Here is a 17,492-nt window from a genome sequence, read left to right as displayed (position 1 = left end):
TGGGTGGGGGTGGGGTGGGGGGGTGGCCTGGCCTTCCCTCCCAGGGTGGCCTTCCCTCTCCAGGCCTGTGAACTGAGCTCGTTCCCGACCAACCACGTGGCTGATGTCCAGCTGAGGTCCCTCCCCCGTGGACACCACCCCCCAACCCCCGCCCGGGCCGTCACAGCACCTTGACCAGGGCGATCCAGCTGTGCCTCCTCCTGCTTCTCCTTGGCGTCTTCCCTTGGGGGCACATTCACGGGGCCCTTAATCTGGGCCTGCTCCATCTCATCTTTCTCATTTGGTAGCTTCGGCTTATCTCGGCTGTCCTCGGCCACGTCCACAATTGGATTCTGGCCTGTAAGCACGGCACAGATAATTGAGCGGTGTTTCCACATGGCCACACCGCCAATCAGCACGGCAACTGGGCAGTTTTCCCTGGATTGTAATCACATTTCCCAGTCGAATGGCAGAGCCTAAGCAATTATATTTTTTCCTGTTCAATCATTAGCGGCTAAGTAGTATAGAAACCTGTCATTTTTCATGTGTGTTCATAACAAAAATACGTCAAAATGCAATTTACACCTAACTGGGTGCAGAAGAGCGACATCCTGCATAAGCCTGGCCATCACCACCAGGTGGCAGAATGAACCCACCGTTTGAGGCCTGGGGACAGCCATCCTGCCCAAGCGCAACCAACCCCTTGCTGTAGGCCAAGGGGGAAGGGGAGGACGAGGGATGCTTAAGGAAAATGCCTGAGGGAGGCTGATTTGCAATTGTCAACTTCTTGCTGCAGAAGTGAAAATTCCTATCAAAAGGAAGGTGAGAAAGAGGTGTAGCCCACAAAGCTGGACCCTCTTGCCTCCCACACATGCCTGCATCCCACAAGCCATCTCATCCTCCAGCAGGTCCAACAGCTCACCTGCACAGTCACCGTGGGTCCTCAGGGAGAGGTGCACGAGGATGGCCCGCCGAACTGGGCCAAAACTGGAGCCTATTAGGAAACTCTCTCCATTAACAAAACCACTTTCTACCTGTTAGGCAAACGTGGCAGAAACTAAAAAACTATCTGAGGAAAAAACACGTGTAAAAAGAATCATTTCGGGGCTTCCCTGGTGGCGCCGTGGTTAAGAATCCGCCTGCCAATGCAGGGGACACGGGTTTCAGCCCTGGTCCGGGAAGATCCCACATGCCGCGAAGCAACTAAGCTCGTGCGCCACAACTACTGAGCCTGCACTCTAGAACCCACGAGCCACAATTACTGAAGTCTGTGCACCTAGAACCTGTGCTCCGCAACGAGAAGCCGCTGTAACGAGAAGCCCACGCACCGCAACGAAGTGGTCCCCGCTCACGGCAGCTAAAGAAAGCCCGCACACAGCAACGAAGACCCAATGCAGCCAAAAATAAAATAAAATAAATAAATAAATAAAAAAGAACCATTTCATCCCAGAGGCCTGAAGCAACTGGTTTCCCCCTTCAGGGCACAAGCCGCCTGCAAAAGGGGAGGCGGAATCTCGAAAGGGCCTCTGGGGGGATTCATGACAGTCCTGTTCAGGTGGGCCTGCTCCCTCCCCCAGAGGAGGAGAAGGGACCAGGCCGACCTGCCATGCTGGCCAGGGGCACCTTCAGCAGCTGAGGTTTAGTGTCCAAACTGTAGGGGGGATCGTGCTGGGCAGGAGCCAGACTCGGGACGCCACAGTTCAATCAAGCAGCTGATTCTAATAAGCATGTGGCTCTTCGCCACACCACAGTTAACACCCCCATCCCCAGCCCGCAGAGAGCCCTGTGCTCAAAATCAAGAGGTGTCTATCCAGCGGATCACCAAGTGAAGAAAGGGGGCCGGGGAAGGGAAGGAAGAACACAACAAAACAGAAAACTACTCCATTATGTCATAGGAACAAGTCATGTTCTCAGCAGGGAACAAAATCCGTTGGTCATCAGACAAAGGAACGACCTGGAGACTCAGGTGTGCAAGGGGCACAGGGTGCACAGCGCGGCCACCCTGCCTGCAGCGGCCGGGCCTCCGACACTTCACAGCTGTCCTTGGCAATGGACATAGTGTTTCCTAAAAGGAACGGAGCTCCTCATGAGGACAGTTTGCCAGCAATGCCTCTGGGCCACAGTAAAACTAACACAGGACTTCCTAATTAGTAACTGAAAAACAGCCCACACTCCGTCTGCCCTGCGGCTAGGCTCTGGAATGAGGCGCCTGCGGTGGCACAGACAGGAAATCGCCCGTGCGGTCATCGGTCATCACCCCAGGGAAGGTCGAAGGCTGCCAGGCCGACCCTGGACCGTTTCTCCTCCTGGAGGCGGCAGTGGGTCAGTGGGGAGTGGCCAGCAGAGGGCGCCTCGGCCTGGAAGGGCCTCCTCTCGTTCTCAAGGTCACGGCCTCCGCTCCCCAAAGTGGAAACCACACAGACATAACGCCATGCCTGCCTCATTCTGCCGGGCGGTGGAGCATCCCAACATGCACGGCCTCATCCCACACTCAGACCCTCCTGACGGTGCTTCTGGCCAGGAGCTCCCAAGACAGACGGGCCCATGGACGGTCACCCATCAGACTCTCCTTCCCGTGTCCAGTGCAGGCGCCAGGTGATTCTGTAACTGGCTTAGGGAGACAGAGGACCAAAGGCCATAGACACCTGCAGTTCTAAAATCTGGGTATGTGTGTCAGGTTGCAGGTGCGACGTCCTGAGTAGGCCTGTCCACGGCAACGAAAATCTGCCTTCAAGGCTGGTTCCACCTTGGAAGACAGGGTCTGGGCTGGGGGCTCCTCTTTGTCGACTCTCCCCTGCAGGACCCCATTCTGAGTCCAGGGGTGTCTCTTTCTGTATCTTGTGATCAGTAAAGATGGAAGCAGTCCTCTCTGACTGCCAAGCACAAAAATGAAGTGACTTTCAAAATCACACCTGAGTCCCATAGATGGAGTCCCTGTTGACTGGAGGGGAACCCCAAGTTCAGGAGACGCACGGGACCCCAGGGCCATGCGGAGAGCAGGAACAGCCACCAATGTTCCTTTAAAAGGCCAGACGCTGCTCCTGAGTAACTTTCCTGACAGGCTTCGAAGTGCCCGCCTCGCTGCTGCCCTGAGGTTTTACTTGTTACCCCCCACCCTTCTCGACAGGCAGCAAGAGAAACGCTGACTATGACACCCTTTTGAATGTGCAGGAATCCCAATGGGCCCCTGGACCCAAAGTCCTAGCCCGGTGGCCCGGTGGCCCCATCTGGCTCACCGTCACAGCTCTCCTGCAGACAGGCACGTCTGCCCATGGGCAGCAGGTGGAGGGGGCTTGGGCTGGTCACTCGGGGCTGGACATGGGAGGCAGCACCCCTCCCGCCCCCAAGGAGTCCTTCTGGGTTCAGCTGCGGCTGGCATGGTTATCTTAGCACCGGTGAAATAAGCTCACAGCCTTGTCCTGACAAATGGGCAGAAAAACTGAAGTCACTCGGCAGAGCGGTGTTAATAGCCCCTTCTCTGCAGGGCACAGGGAGAGCTGTGGGGGACCAAGGAGAGAAGGCAGGCGTGGAGCCGGGCCTCCCCGTGGGCATGCTGGCATCTGTCGCAGGAGTTTGGACGCTTTCCTGTCTGCGTGCACCGGCAGCTGGCGCAGCAGCACAAGGGACGCATCCTCGGAAGAACAATTAGGTAGGAGCTTGTGGGGGGCGAGCTCCCGCTCAGGTCACCTGTGTCCCCACATGAACGGATTGCTGCCCACAGGCCCCGTCCTGGCCCTTCCTCTTCTGCCCCACCCAGCAGAAGCTGGGCCGTGTCCCTGATGGGGAAAGGGATGAGCTGTATAATGGGTGTGGCCATCCCCACCAAGAGAAGCTGCAGGCTGGGAGGGAGAGGAAGAAAGGGGACAAGGCCACATTCAAAGTAGGAGCTGAGAGTATCACCAACTCTGAACCCACCTGTCAGACCCTTGAGCAGGCCATGAGCCTCAGGTGAGCAGCCTCGTAGCCTTTCCTAAAGGGCTCGGCCACCTCTTCTGTCCACACCCGGTGCGTCCTGGGCTCTGCACTTGCTAAGAGTGACAGGCTGGGGGTGGCCAGTCCCGCATGTCCCCAGGAGAGCAGGACACCCCAGTCCTAAGGCCAGCTCGGGCTCTAAGGAAAGTTCATACCATTCCGGCCTCTTCGACATCTAAGAGGCCAGTAAACCCACCTCACACGCTGATGGGCAGACGTCTGCAGGGCACGTGGCCAAGGCCCCACGGGCCCAGCCCTACTTCAACGAGGCAACCCATCAATGACGGGGAGGCCGGGGGCAAGAAACACGGAGACCGAGTTAAACAAACGGCATGTGGTTCCAAGAGGGGCCATGTGTTTGTTACAGACTCGTGGAAGAAATGGAAACCAGATGTGGCCGCGGCAGCTCCAGGTGAGCCGGGGGCCTGCCTCCACGACAGGATGCAGCTGCTCGTGCAGGCCGTGGGCTGGAGGCTGCACAGCGCCGTGGGGACAGGTAGCCCGGTGCCGACTACGTCAACTGATGCCGAGAAGCCCTACTGGGCGGGCCCACAGCCAGCTGAGATGTGAAACTGGTGTCCGAGTCTAGTTCTGCTGGAGGTGCCCTTAAAGCACACAGGGCCAGGACACCCGAGAGTGAGGGACCCAGTGGGGCTGTCAACAGGGGTGGAGGAGCAACACCTATCTCCCTCTTCAAGGAGCCTTTTTTCCCATCCAAAGTACTGAATCCATGCAACTTGCTGTGGGATGCCCAGGCAGCTTATTATTTTTATTTTTTATAAATTTATTTTATTTATTTATTTTTGGCGGCACTGGGTCTTCGTTGCTGCGTGTGGGCTTTCTCTAGTTGTGGCAAGCAGGGGCTACTCTTTGCTGCGGTGCATGGGCTTCTCATTGCGGTGGTTTCTCTTGTTCCAAAGCACAGGCTCTAGAGCGCAGGCTCAGTAGTTGTGGCGCACGGGCTTAGTTGCTCCGCAGCATGTGGGATCTTCCCGGACCAGGGCGCAAGCCCGTGTCCCATGCATTGGCAGGCGGATTCTTAACCACTGTGCCACCAGGGAAGCCCTCTTCTTTATTTTTGAATATTTATTTATTTATTTGGCTGCGCCAGGTCTTAGTTGTGGCATGCGGGATCTTTGTTGCGGCATGAGGGATCTTTTAGTTGTGGCATGTGGGATCTTTAGTTGTGGCATGTAGGGTCTTTTAATTGCAGCATGCGGGATCTAGTTCCCTGACCAGGGATCGAACCTGGGTCCCCTGCATTGGGAGCGAGGAGTCTTAACCACTGGACCACCAGGCAAGTCCCCCAGGCAGCTTCTGACCACTCTGATTAACTTCTCTGCTGAGCCCTGCTATTCCCAGGGGTCCACTCTGCAGGGCACCCCCAAAGGGAGAGTCTTCTAGCCGGCTCTCGCCATCCCAGGAAGGCAGAGGAGAGCATGCCCAGCTACTCCGGGCTCAGAGCTCCCCCAAAAGAGCCCCAGAATAGACTGTTCTGCAGGAAGATGGTGTGGGGTGCTGGCACTGCAGGGGCTTTCTGAGCACAGGGAGGTAAGACTGGAACAGAGACGGCAACACATCCAAGAGCCCCATACCTCCAACTGCGGGTAGCCCAGCCCCGCAAGCACCCAGCACGCTTGCCTCCCTGGACAGCCCTTCGGACCTTTCCTGTTGTCAATCACAGTAGCTGAGGAGACCAGGGCTCCCCTGGGCTTCTTAGCCATCACCACTCAAAGGGACCTGGAATCCACCAGCAACCAGCACTGCTCCCCCAGAGGGGAATGCCAGGCAGGCAGCCTGGGGAATCTCAATCCAAGCCAGGGATTTCTTCGCAGGGAAGGTAAGCAGACACGCACACACCATTAGTATGAATACACAAAACCCAGCCATTGTCAGGGCAGAAGCCCCTGGAATGAGCGTTATCATAGACAGCACCACCGACCAGTACCCGAACCCGATGCCGCTCGGAGCTCCTAGAAGGCGAGAGGCCAGATGGAGGGAGCCCTCCCCGCACCCCTCCCATCTAGGCCTGGGAAGGCCAGAGGCTCCAAGACACCTCTTCTCTCCCAATCCCCCCAGACGCAACGGAGCTCCTGCTGTACCCCAGAAATCCGTGCTTAGAAACTACCCTGCACCCCATGGGCCCTGCCACATATGGGCGATGGGGCCACTGCACTGGGGGGCCTTCCAAGGCAGGCCTGCAGCTTATGAGGGAGTGTGGCTCATCCCTCTATCAAGGGGCAGGTCAACAAGTAATACATAAAGTGAAACAGGAAACAAAGCTGAGGGGCATCACTGACTTTGTCCAGGAAAACCTGGCTTAAAATTTACACCCTCAAAACAAAACAGGCAAACATGAGCGACACCCCCAAGTTTACTCACCTGTTAGCGCTCTGAATGGGGGTGTTCAGATCTCAGCCCTGCTGCCTGCCATCTGTCTGTCCCCTGCATGCAGGTGGCTGCACCCACCAGCCCCCTGGAGGCCCCCCACTCCCTCCATCACCCAAACAGGACGGAGGCAACTGGGCAGGTGAGACAGCCTGGAAAGTGCCACCTGGGTCCCCGTGACCCCAAGATGACGCTGCTGGGGTGCCCCCAAGAAGGCTGCAGGCCTGTGTGCATACCTGAGAGCCGCGTACCTGGGAGCCGCGTACCTGGGAGCTGGGCTGCCTCTGCCTTCATCGCACCCTCAGCCTCTCCAAGTCTGCTGCCTGGGGCTTCCTTTTCCAAGTCCACAGGGGCCTCCTGGCTCACGGACAGGGTGGTGTGTGTGCTGACCACCAGGATGCCCAGGCCGACCCAGAGCACCACCTGGACGAGACAAAGACCCCAAGAGCTAAAGGGGTCATGCAGTCCCTACGCCCCTGCCCTTCTTGGGGGGTGGGGCACAGCCCACAGAGGCCCCAACCACACTGACCACTAGATGATGGTCACTAACTGATCAGCGTGACCGAATCATGGGGCACATCTGCAGGAGCCACACTGGTGAGGGGGCCGGTGGGGTGGCGGGGGTGCCGTGAGGGAGCCTGAAGACAGCAGGGGCAGCAAGTATGACATGGAGGGGCCTGCTGGCTGGAGAGACCCAAGCCCACCGGCCAGGCACCCTGGAGAACCCGGCAGCCACGCCGCCCCACGCCTAATGCTGCAGAGATTGGGTCCCTTGATGGGTCTGGCCAGGAGATCAAGAATCTTGGGGCACCTGCCTAACCTGAAGGGGGCCCTTGCTTGTCCCACCCCCTCACCCAGTAGAGGGCCCAGACCACTGGGTGCCCGGCTACAAATGACCTATCCCCAACATTACCCAGCAAGCCAGACACACCTGCAGCTGCAGGGCACAGACGGGGAGACGGCTGGGAAGGAGGTGGCTCCTTGCCCCCGCTGGCCGTCGGTGCCCATCGGTGCTGCCCAGCGAGCTGAGGTGAAGGCACTACTGCTCGCCGAGGGGCCTCATCCCCACCCGGTCCCTCCTGCTGTGGCCCCCAGGCTGATCGTAAGTGCTGCCCTCAGTGACTTAGTACACGAACCCCACGTTGTGTAACTCTTGTGTCCCCTGCAGCTCCTGTACATGTTGGGCCGACACTCTCCATGTCACTTCTGCTGCCACAGCAGTGGACACTGCTTGTTCTGCCCTTTCCAGCCAGGCCCAGCCCATGCAGCTCTGCCCAAGGAGCCGTAACTCCTGGTGCCGCAGAGAGGACCACGAGGTGGCCTGCCTGAAGAGCCAGGGGGCCCCACCACCCACCTCCACGTGCTCTCAGAGTCAGAACTCAAACCTTTTCCGAAAGGCACATTGACTCTTTGAAATGTACCTGTTCAAAAGAACCACTGAGACTTTCCCAGGCCCAACACAATTAGAGAAGAAAGATTTTGCGCAGGAAGAAAGGACCTGTCCTCCTGAAGGTGGGTCCAGCCAATGAGGAGAACCTTGGGGAGAAAGTCTGTTTCAACCACTGCCACTCTGGAAACACTGAGCTGGTTCAGGGCTCATGGAAGCAAAATGCTGGCCGTGCTCTGGGGTCAGCCATTGTTCAGGGAGGCCTGGTCAGTACCATGGACTTAAGAGGCCCCTCTGGCACTGACCACCAGCCGGCCTTAGTCAGGTGCGCATGGGGATATTGTTGGATTTGAGCCCCTGGGGTCTGAGCAGCATCAGAAGACTGTACGCGGCTTGGGGTCAAGAGCTCCTGACTCTCGCCCCCCACCCCAAGTTATTTTCTTAAAAATGTGTGATTCCCAGCTTCAGCTGTGTGCTCAAAGAGTAGCATGTTATATCCACTCGCCATGAAGGGAAGATTCACAGAGCAATGGTATCCAGAGGCGACCAAAGTAGTTTTAAAAAATTTAAAAGAAACTTTAAATCCCTTGCATCTCGTATTTCTCTAGAGAAACAACAAAAAGAACTTCACGTCCCAACTTGGACCCCGTAGCACTGACAGGATGAGGATAAGACCGAGTGAGAGCCCTGAAATACTCAAACGGCCAAAGTGGTTCTGCCTGCGTGGCCGGCCAGAGCGGGGATGACAGCTCCAGAAGGGCCCCCAGGACAGCACCAGGTGGGGATCCCAATGAGCCTGGGCTTCACCAGCGGAACCCCATTCCCCTCCAGGCCCTGATTTGGACAGCCCCTAAAATGGTTTTGACACAGAGATGAAGACATCTGCTTGGTTGTTTTTATTTCTTTTTTTTTTTTTTTTCTTGCGTTATGTGGGCCTCTCACTGTTGTGGCCTCTCCCATTTGCGGAGCACAGGCTCCGGACGCGCAGGCTCAGTGGCCATGGCTCACGGGCCCAGCCGCTCCGCGGCATGTGGGATCTTCCCGAAACGGGGCACGAACCCGCGTCTCCTGCATCGGCAGGCGGACTCTCAAGCACTGCGCCACCAGGGAAGCCCTGCTTGGTTGTTTTTTGTTGGATTTTTTACGGGGACATCACTGAACATTCCACGGGAGACGGACAAGCCAAAGGCAACATTTCATCCCTGGCTTTGAATGATTTATTTCAACCCTTGGCTTTCTGGCCTTAAAGAAACAAATCGCGCACAAAATAGAAAACGTTAACTCCATCAATGCCGGGAGACAGCAAGCTTCCCAAAAAAAGACCAAGAAAGCATCAACTTAAATTCAATTTACGAAGAAGAGCCTGCACGGAGCCAGGAAGCTCCACCTGGTGTCACACACACACCTGCCACTGCCCCCGGCCCAGACATCCCATGACCCCACTAGCGAAGTGTGTTCCCTAGCTCCACCCTGTCCAAGAAGATACCCCACCCACGCTCCCCCACCCGGCGGCAGTCTCCACCCCACCCTTCGCCGAGACCCCCCCTCGTCCCCGACACACCTGGCTCTCAAGCTGCCCTGGGCTTTGTGTGGTACTTGCCAGCTGACCACTGTCTGAGCATGAGCAGCCTGCTGGCCCTGCCAGAGCCTTTGTAACTGGTCACAGTCCCAGCTCTCCACTCTCACCCTTTGCTTTGAAGAAATGCCACAGGTCCACAAAAACCTCCAGGCACGGAAGCCAAAGCCACCCCAGCTTGAGGGGAGCAGAGGATTAATGCCAGGCTGGCGTCAGTGAGGACGTGGGAGGGCCATGCCTCACACCAAGGGAAGCTAGGTCCACGGGTGATGCTGATGCAGTGACCAGATCACAGTCTGCAAGCAGGCATGTGTGGGGAGGCAAGAGTCAGCCAGAGCCACGGTGGGAACAAGGCTCCCAGGGCAGTGTCAGGAGCTCCAGGTGGGCCAGACTTTGGAAAGGGCACAGGTGTTGGCCAACTCCCTGGGGCAGCCATGACAAGTATGCACCGACCACAGACCCCCACCACCACCCCACCAAAGGCCTGAGGCGTCCATGAGGCCCCAGGGTCACAAGAGGCCAGAGCTCCCAGGTTGCCGCTCTGCCATGAAGTTTGGGAGGCTGATGCCACACATGTGTGAACAGGGACAGTCATCAGTTCCCCCAAAGTCCTGATAAGGAAGAAACGCTGCTCCCAGAAGAAGGGGCCACGGCTGAGGTCTGTACCCCACCAGCCAGCAGTGATGGAATGATGGGGAACACAGGGGGAGCCAGCTGGGGTACAGAGCTGTCATGGCCTCAAGACGGGGACAGGAGGGCACCTGTGCCTGCAGAACCCGTCTTCCAGGTACAACTTCCTGCAAGTCCAGAGCTGCTTTGAAACGGGACAAGGTTGGTGAGCGAGCCGGGTGCACCAGACGTCTGATCACGCAGCCCTGACTTCTGTTCTTCTTAACCAGTTGCAGAGCCGCCAGGAGAAACACAAACACATCTTGACGTCTCAGCCCAGGTACATACGGCAAAACCAGGGGCTTGGCCTGGGGACCATGTGTGATGCGGCACCCCAAGGCTCCCAATCTGCTGGGGTCCCCAACTCAGAACCAGAGACAAGCCCTGGCCGGGAAGAAGGTGTCCCCTTTCACTGCTCACATGTGAGACTGAAGATGTACACGTTCAAACGAAACCACCTCGAGGCAGGGGCTCCGGAGCCCGCCCCGTGCACCCCAATTTGGGTCTTCAGGGCAGTGTGATCAGGGCGTGGCAGGCATCCTAGCCCGGAGGCCAGGGCGTCACACCCTGGGTGGGGTCCACCTGGTGCATGTTTGTGTCCCTGTCTCAGGAGCACAGCGGCGCCTTCTGGCCCTCCCTGCGGATGCTCCCCAGTGCTCGGGAGGACAGCTATGGAGGCTGGTGCGGCTCTGGCTCAGGGCTCCAGTGCCTCCCGTGAGTCCCAGGTGGCCCTGCTCCCCCTGCTGGCTCCCGGTCGCAGCATCAACTCCGGACGGTGAAACCCACCCCTTCCGCCTCAGCCCCACTGGAGAGACCCTCTGAGTTCTCGAATTTTCAAGATAAAGGATGAACTAGTGATGACAGATAAGGTTTCTTTTCGATTTGCTAGGGGCCAACTGTGTTTTCGCGGTCCCTGCTTATTCTTCTGAGGATGTGTCTCAGAATACTCTTTTATGCCTTTCTGCGGCACAGCTGTGATGGGTCCATCACCCATGCCCCCCACCTTCCCTGGCTCTTCCCGAGGTCCAGGGCCAGGAACAAGCACCTCTGTGTCAGCAGCACTCAGGCATCTGGGGCAAGTAGACTTGGGCTGACGCCAGGTCTCTGCCATCCTAGGGAGCAGCAGCCGGGGCTCCCAGGACAGGAGGGACACACTCCAAGCGGGTACCCTCCAGGCCCTAGGTCTGCACACCAGACTCCAGCCACATTTTTTTTTTTTTTTTTTTTTCCCGCTCACCAGCCTCTATGCCTCTGCATCTGCTGCTCACACAGCCTGAGATATGCTTTCTTCCTCTCCTGCTGGCCTCCCTCTATCATCAGGCCTGATGCGTATTGGACATTAACTTGGTGGCAGGTATATTCATTATCCCATGTATTCATTGCAGTAACTCTAAGATGCTCTTATCTCCATTTTATAGAATTGGAAACTGAGCTTTGAGAGGGTAAACAGATTTCCCATGGCCCACAGCTAATGAGTCAAACCAGATTTGCTGTGGCAAGCTCTTGCTCAATCACTTTAAAAGTGTCTCTTTTTTTGCGGTACATGGGCCTCTCACTGTTGTGGCCTCTCCCGTTGCAGAGCACAGGCTCCAGATGCGCAGGCTCAGTGGCCATGGCTCCCGGCCCCAGCCGCTCCGCGGCATGAACCCATATCCCCTGCATCGGCAGGCGGACTCTCAACCAGCCACATTTCTAAGTATGCCCCTTGCAAGCCTCATTTTCCTCAAAACATGAAAACTCCGTGGGAAATAAAACAGCAGGGCATACAAACGGTATGCCACAGTCAGATGGTCGATTCTAGGACTGATCTGCGATGTACCTCACCAAGACACTAAGTCCAAAGGGGAAACTTTCCATCTTCTCTGCACGTAGTCAGAAAGTAGTTAATATAATTTAATATGCTTTCCAGTTTTAAAAATCCATAGTAACACAGGCACAGACAGACATCTCTTTAACGCGATTCTGCATGTGTTCACGTCTACAGACACATGGGGGCGTTTGAATGCGCATGTTCATTTCGGTACATGAAGCCAAAACCAGCATTACGCTCGACAGTTCAACACTGGAAGCTGTCCCAGCTGAATTGGGAAGACGACTAGCTGCGCTCCCCCCGCGCCCCCGCCAGCGCCATGGCGAGAGGTATAGGACGACACAGATGAGAGAGAAACAACTGGAAAGGGGGAGGTGAAATTAACAAGAGATGCTGTAAGGTCACAAAGTAAAAAAAGTTAATATATGAGAATCTATAGCCTCCCTACGTACAAACAATCAGAAAAGCCAGAGGAAGGAGAGGTCCCAGTATCACAGGCACATGTAGCAGAGGGATGCTGGTCCAGCAGACGGAGATGGGGAAGGGGGGCTGAGTGCAGCTGTGACGACTGAACGCCACACCCCATTATCACACTGGGAGGCTCACAAATACACTCTGCAGATTAGCCAGAGTATCAAGGGAATGATTCTTTCCAAAGTTATCTACAGCTTCAACGAATTCCAATTAGACCAAAACCAAAAAGGTGGATTTATTTTTGTTAAGAGTCAGATCAGCTGACTGGAACATTCACACAGAAAGTAAACAGGGAGTTCCCTGGTGGCCTAGTGCTTAGGATTCCGGGCTTTCACTGCCATGACCTGGGTTCAATCCCTGTTTCGGGAACTAACACCCCGCAAACCACATGGTGCAGCCAAAAAAAAAAAGTAAGCAAGCGAGAACATCCAGAAATGTCATTAATGAAAGAAAAGAGATTAGAATTAAAACGTTTTCAGAGCCACACAACAAGGGAGCACCATCACAAGGTCGGGTAATTAAAATAGCGTGGACGGCCACGTCACTGGACGGGGCATCCAGGAAATTAAAATACAAGTCCCAAATGAGCCCAAATACATACAAGAACTTAATATACAGCAGCAGTAACATTTCATATCACTGATGGACAAACAGTGTTCTGACAACTGGAAAGCCATCTAGAAAAACTGAGGATACCTACTTTGTTTCTTGCACCAAAATAGAATACCGATGGGTCAAAGATTTAAATAGAAAAATGAAATCATGGAATTACTGAAAGAACTGAGGGAAGAATTCCTTAAAATAATACTGGAGTGGGAGGGTCATTTTAACAATGGCGTTTTTCTCTCCTACAAAGAGTCTGATAGACTAAAACACTGGTACTTCACAAACTGGGAAAAACATGTGCAATTTGGCAGGCAATGGGCCAATTCCTCATATTATAAGGAGTTCCTAAAACTCACCAAAATCCCCAACTGAAGACTGGTGAACAACCTCAGCAGCTAAGACCTGAAGGGTGAGAGACTCCAGAGAACAGAGAAGCACCGAGAGGCCACCAGGCCAGGCTTTTGCCAGTCAGCAGTGCTGAGCAGCCCTGGAGCCTGCAGACACACAGACTGGGCCCCAGGCATTAGAAGTGAGGGCTCCCCAGCAGCCAGAACCGGAGCGGCTACAATCCTGGAGAAGAGGAACCCTCCAAGGACGCACTCACATTCTGTGTTCAGTTCTCCCCTGAGGCACGTGCCAGCCACCAGCTGGGCAGAGTCGTGCAGAGAGCAGTTGCCACGAGGATGAAAGCTAAGGAGATAATTTAGCAATCTGCGGGTGATTGCACTGAGACTCAGGAAGGGCTACACTCTACGAGTGAGAGCAAACCTGAAACAGACTGGCCTCAAGTGGACACAGGCCTTCTGCCCATCCTCTCTGCCTGCTGGACAGAGGACAACATCATCCAGAGCCTCCACGATTTCTCACGTACACCTACACAAAGTACCAAGCATGTCAGGGGACAGGACCAGGCCCCAGAAAACCAAGAGGGTGCAAAGGATCAATATAAACAAACTGACTATTTGAACAATAATAATTATGTCTTGTGGTGTTTAAAATATATGTAAAATTAAAATACATAAAAACAATAGCACCGAAGGCCAGAGGAAGGTAAATGGAGTTAAAATATCATTGGATAGTTATCTCATCTGGGAAACAGTTAAAAAAAACTAACTTATGGTCAACTCTAATAAGCCGAGGATTCATATTAAACTGCCTTGTATAACCACTAGTAGAACAGAAACGTACAACAGCTAATAGAAGAACAGACAATAAATACTTAAAATGCTTGATTTATCCAAAAGGCAGCAAGCGAAAAAGAAACAGAAAAAAGAACAGATGGGACAAATAAAAAACAAAGAGTAAGATGGAAGCTTTAATCCCCCCAAATCAGTAATTTTATTAACTGTAAATAGTCTTAAATACTCCTATTATCAGGATGGATCAAAACAAAACAAAACAAAAGCCAACTAAATGCTCTTACCCGAGACATACCTTAAATATAAAGGTATAGAGAGATCAAAAGAGAAAGGATAATAAAAACGATATTGTGCAAATATAAACCCCAAATAAAGCTGGATTAGCTACACTGTATCAGACAGGGCTGCCTTTAAGGAGAGAAGCATTTCCAAAGATAAAAAGGGACATTTCACAACAAAAAGGGTCAGTTTAATAAGATATAGCCATTTTAAAACTGTACGCTCCTAATAACATAGCTTCAAAACAAAAAGCAAAAATTGATATAACAAGACAAATAAGCCTATAATTAAAGTGGGAACTGTCATACCTTTTACATAACTGATACACAAGAAGATTAAAAAATCAGTAAGAATATGTAAAATCTAAAAATCACAGTTACTAAACTCAACTTAACCACACGTCGGATGCATACTGCATCCAACAACTGCAGACTCTACAGACAGCTAAACAGCCATCAGAATAGACCATCTGCTGGGCCCCAAGAAATGTCAAAGGACTGAAGCTCTTCAGCTTGTGTTCTCGAATCACACTGGGACTGTGCTCGAAATCAATAAAAGAGAGTCCTGGAAAATCCCCCAAAGTTTGGAAATCTAAAGGAGCTACTGGTGACAATCAGCTAGAGCCCCCAAAGGGCTGTAGACAGAAGGGGGTTCCGATAAGGAAAGGTTTGAGATCTGCCTCAGGAGGAGCACAGCAGTCAAGAGCAGAGCTGATATAACCTAATATGTAGGACCCAGTGCAAAATTAAGATGTGTGGCCTTTTATCCAAAAATCAGGTAAACAGTACCATTAAAAGTACTAGAATGTCTTCCCTTTCTTCTGTGGTCTCTCTCACAACTCGTTACAGTGTTTTTTCTGTTTGCGATTTTGCTGTTAGAGAAAAAATTAAAATTTTATATTATTAGCATTAAAAATACATAAAGAAATAAAGAAGCCAGCGGTGAAATAAGAAATAAGGATGGGGCTTCCCTGGTGGCACAGTGGTTGAGAGTCTGCCTGCCAATGCAGGGGACACGGGTTCGTGCCCCGGTCCGGGAAGATCCCACATGCTGCGAAGCGGCGGGGCCTGTGAGCCATGGCCACTGAGCCTGCGCGTCCGGAGCCTGTGCTCCGCAACGGGAGAGGCCACAACAGTGAGAGGCCCGCGTATCACAAAAAAAAAAAAAAAGAAAGAAAAAAGAAAGAAGAATGGAAATTAGGAAAAGTTGCAAAATGAATGATGATGTCAAGTCTTCAGGCTATAGTTTGATGCAATCCCAGTCAAATGCCAACAGCTGAGAAGCCACTTCTAAAACTGACTTGGGGGATGTCCCTGGCGGTCTGGCGGTTAAGACTCTGCATTTTCACTGCAGAGGGCACGGGTTCCATCCCTGGTCGGGGAACTAAGATCCCACACACTGCGTGGGGCAGTCAAAAATTTTTTTAAATTAAAAAAAATAAAATTGAGTTGGAAATGCAAACAGCCAACAATAGGAAAGGCCATCTTTAAAGCAGCCAGCATCAAAACTCCCTACAAAGCCTCAGCAACCAACACAGGGTAGCGCTAGTGTGGAAGAGACCGACAGACCAGTGAATGGGAGTACCCAACCTCACACATACACAGGTGACTGATGACAATGGTGCCCAGCAACGCTGGGGCAAGGGGTTGCTGCTCAACTGGAGAGTCACACAGAACACGACCCCTGACCCACACCAAGCGTTCCAGATGGGAAGTAGACCTAAATGTGAAAGAGAAAATACAAGGCTTCTACAGTATGACGGAGTAGACTGTCTTCAGGACCTGGGGATAAGCAAAATTTCCTAAGTAGTACATAAAAAGCACACAGCAAAAGAAAAACTCAAAAATCTGAACTATACTGAAATTCCGAACATCTGTTGATCAGAAGGTGTCGTTTAGAAAGTGAAAAGGCAGCCAGGAGTGAGACAAAACATTTGTTATACTTCTGAAAAAAGTCTTATATCTAGAATCTTTTACAAACCTCTACAAATCAATAAGAAAAAAACAACCCAATAGTTAAAAAATGGGCAAGACTTGAAAGGCATTCACAAAGAAGACACCCACACGGCTAACCAGAGTATTGAAAAGGTGCTCAACAGTCATCTGGAAATTGCAAATTAAAACCCAAATGAGGTACTGCTACACGTCCATCGGAAGGGCTAGAATCTAAAAAAGGGACAGTAGATGTTAAAGCAACTAAAATTCCAATATGGTGCCTGAGGACCACTTTGGAAAGCTGGAAAAAGTCTGGCAAAATCTACTAAAATTGGACAGACAGGACCCAACAATTCCGCACCTAGGTGAATAACCAACAAAAGTGCACACACGCTGCACCAGGAGAGACGTGCAGAACAGCCCGAGCAGGACACCCTGCTCTGGGTGACGGCAGATTCCTACAGTGGAGAATCACATGGCAGGTAAGACGGGCAAACCACCCCTGGTCACCCCGGCAGTAACGCGGAGGAACTCAGGCATGATGCTGAGTAAGGAGGCTAGACACACGCCGACACTTCCTGTGAGACTCCATTTGTACTAACTTGAAAGGCAGGCAAAATTATTCCAAAATGTTAGAAGACAGACAGGCAGTAACCTTAGTGGAGGAAAGACTGTGGGGCGCCCCAGGGAAGCTTCAAGTGCTGGAATGTTCTGTATCTGGCCTGGAGATGGTTCCAGGTGTGGAACTTAGCCGACATGTATCAAGCTGTACATGAGAATTATGTGTTCTGCCATATGTATACTATGCTCCTAAAAAATTTACCAAAATCAACCGATAAGAAAAAGCTCAACAACTCCATTAAAGGTGAGCAAAAAGCACGGACAGTTCATGGAAAGAGAAACGCTCACCTTCACTCCAGGGCAGCCGAGACTTGCCACCATCCTCGGGCTGACGGAGGGGAGAGGCAGAGCTTGGCTGCTAAGCAGCAGCGTTGACGTGCACACGGGCCCTTGGGGGAAAGCTCCCACTCCTGACATAGGGATCCCAGGGCCCAGAGAGCTTCCTATAGGTACTTTCTCAAATATACAGAAACGCTCGTGGGCACAGATAGTCACCATGGCATTGTCTGTAACAGTGAAAGACTGGAGAGGTGACACCAACAAGACAGTCCCCAGAGAGACAGTGCGGATGTCCTCAGGAGGGGATGGAGACGGGGACGTGAGCGTGTGGCACACACAGATAATCCGGTCACCGTACAGACAGGCGGGGGAAAGCGGT

The 17,492-nt window shown here is 53.0% G+C and overlaps 1 protein-coding gene across 1 annotated transcript in view; it reads right to left on the bottom strand.

Moving 5' to 3' along the window:
- Positions 1 to 17,492, bottom strand: part of SLC38A10 (solute carrier family 38 member 10) — a 42,483-nt gene that overhangs the window by 5,918 nt on the left and 19,073 nt on the right. The window contains exons 11-12 of the mRNA XM_007462331.1: positions 6,591 to 6,762; positions 170 to 337 (exon numbers count right to left, since the gene is read on the bottom strand). Coding sequence (XP_007462393.1) covers positions 170 to 337; positions 6,591 to 6,762 — 340 coding nt within the window. The remainder of the gene's footprint in view (positions 1 to 169; positions 338 to 6,590; positions 6,763 to 17,492) is intronic.

This window comes from Lipotes vexillifer, unplaced genomic scaffold (genome assembly GCF_000442215.2).
Source record: "Lipotes vexillifer unplaced genomic scaffold, Lipotes_vexillifer_v1.1 scaffold1691, whole genome shotgun sequence".
In the NCBI taxonomy this organism is placed as follows: Eukaryota; Metazoa; Chordata; class Mammalia; order Artiodactyla; family Lipotidae; genus Lipotes; species Lipotes vexillifer.
This window is presented reverse-complemented; position numbering and strand designations above follow the sequence as displayed.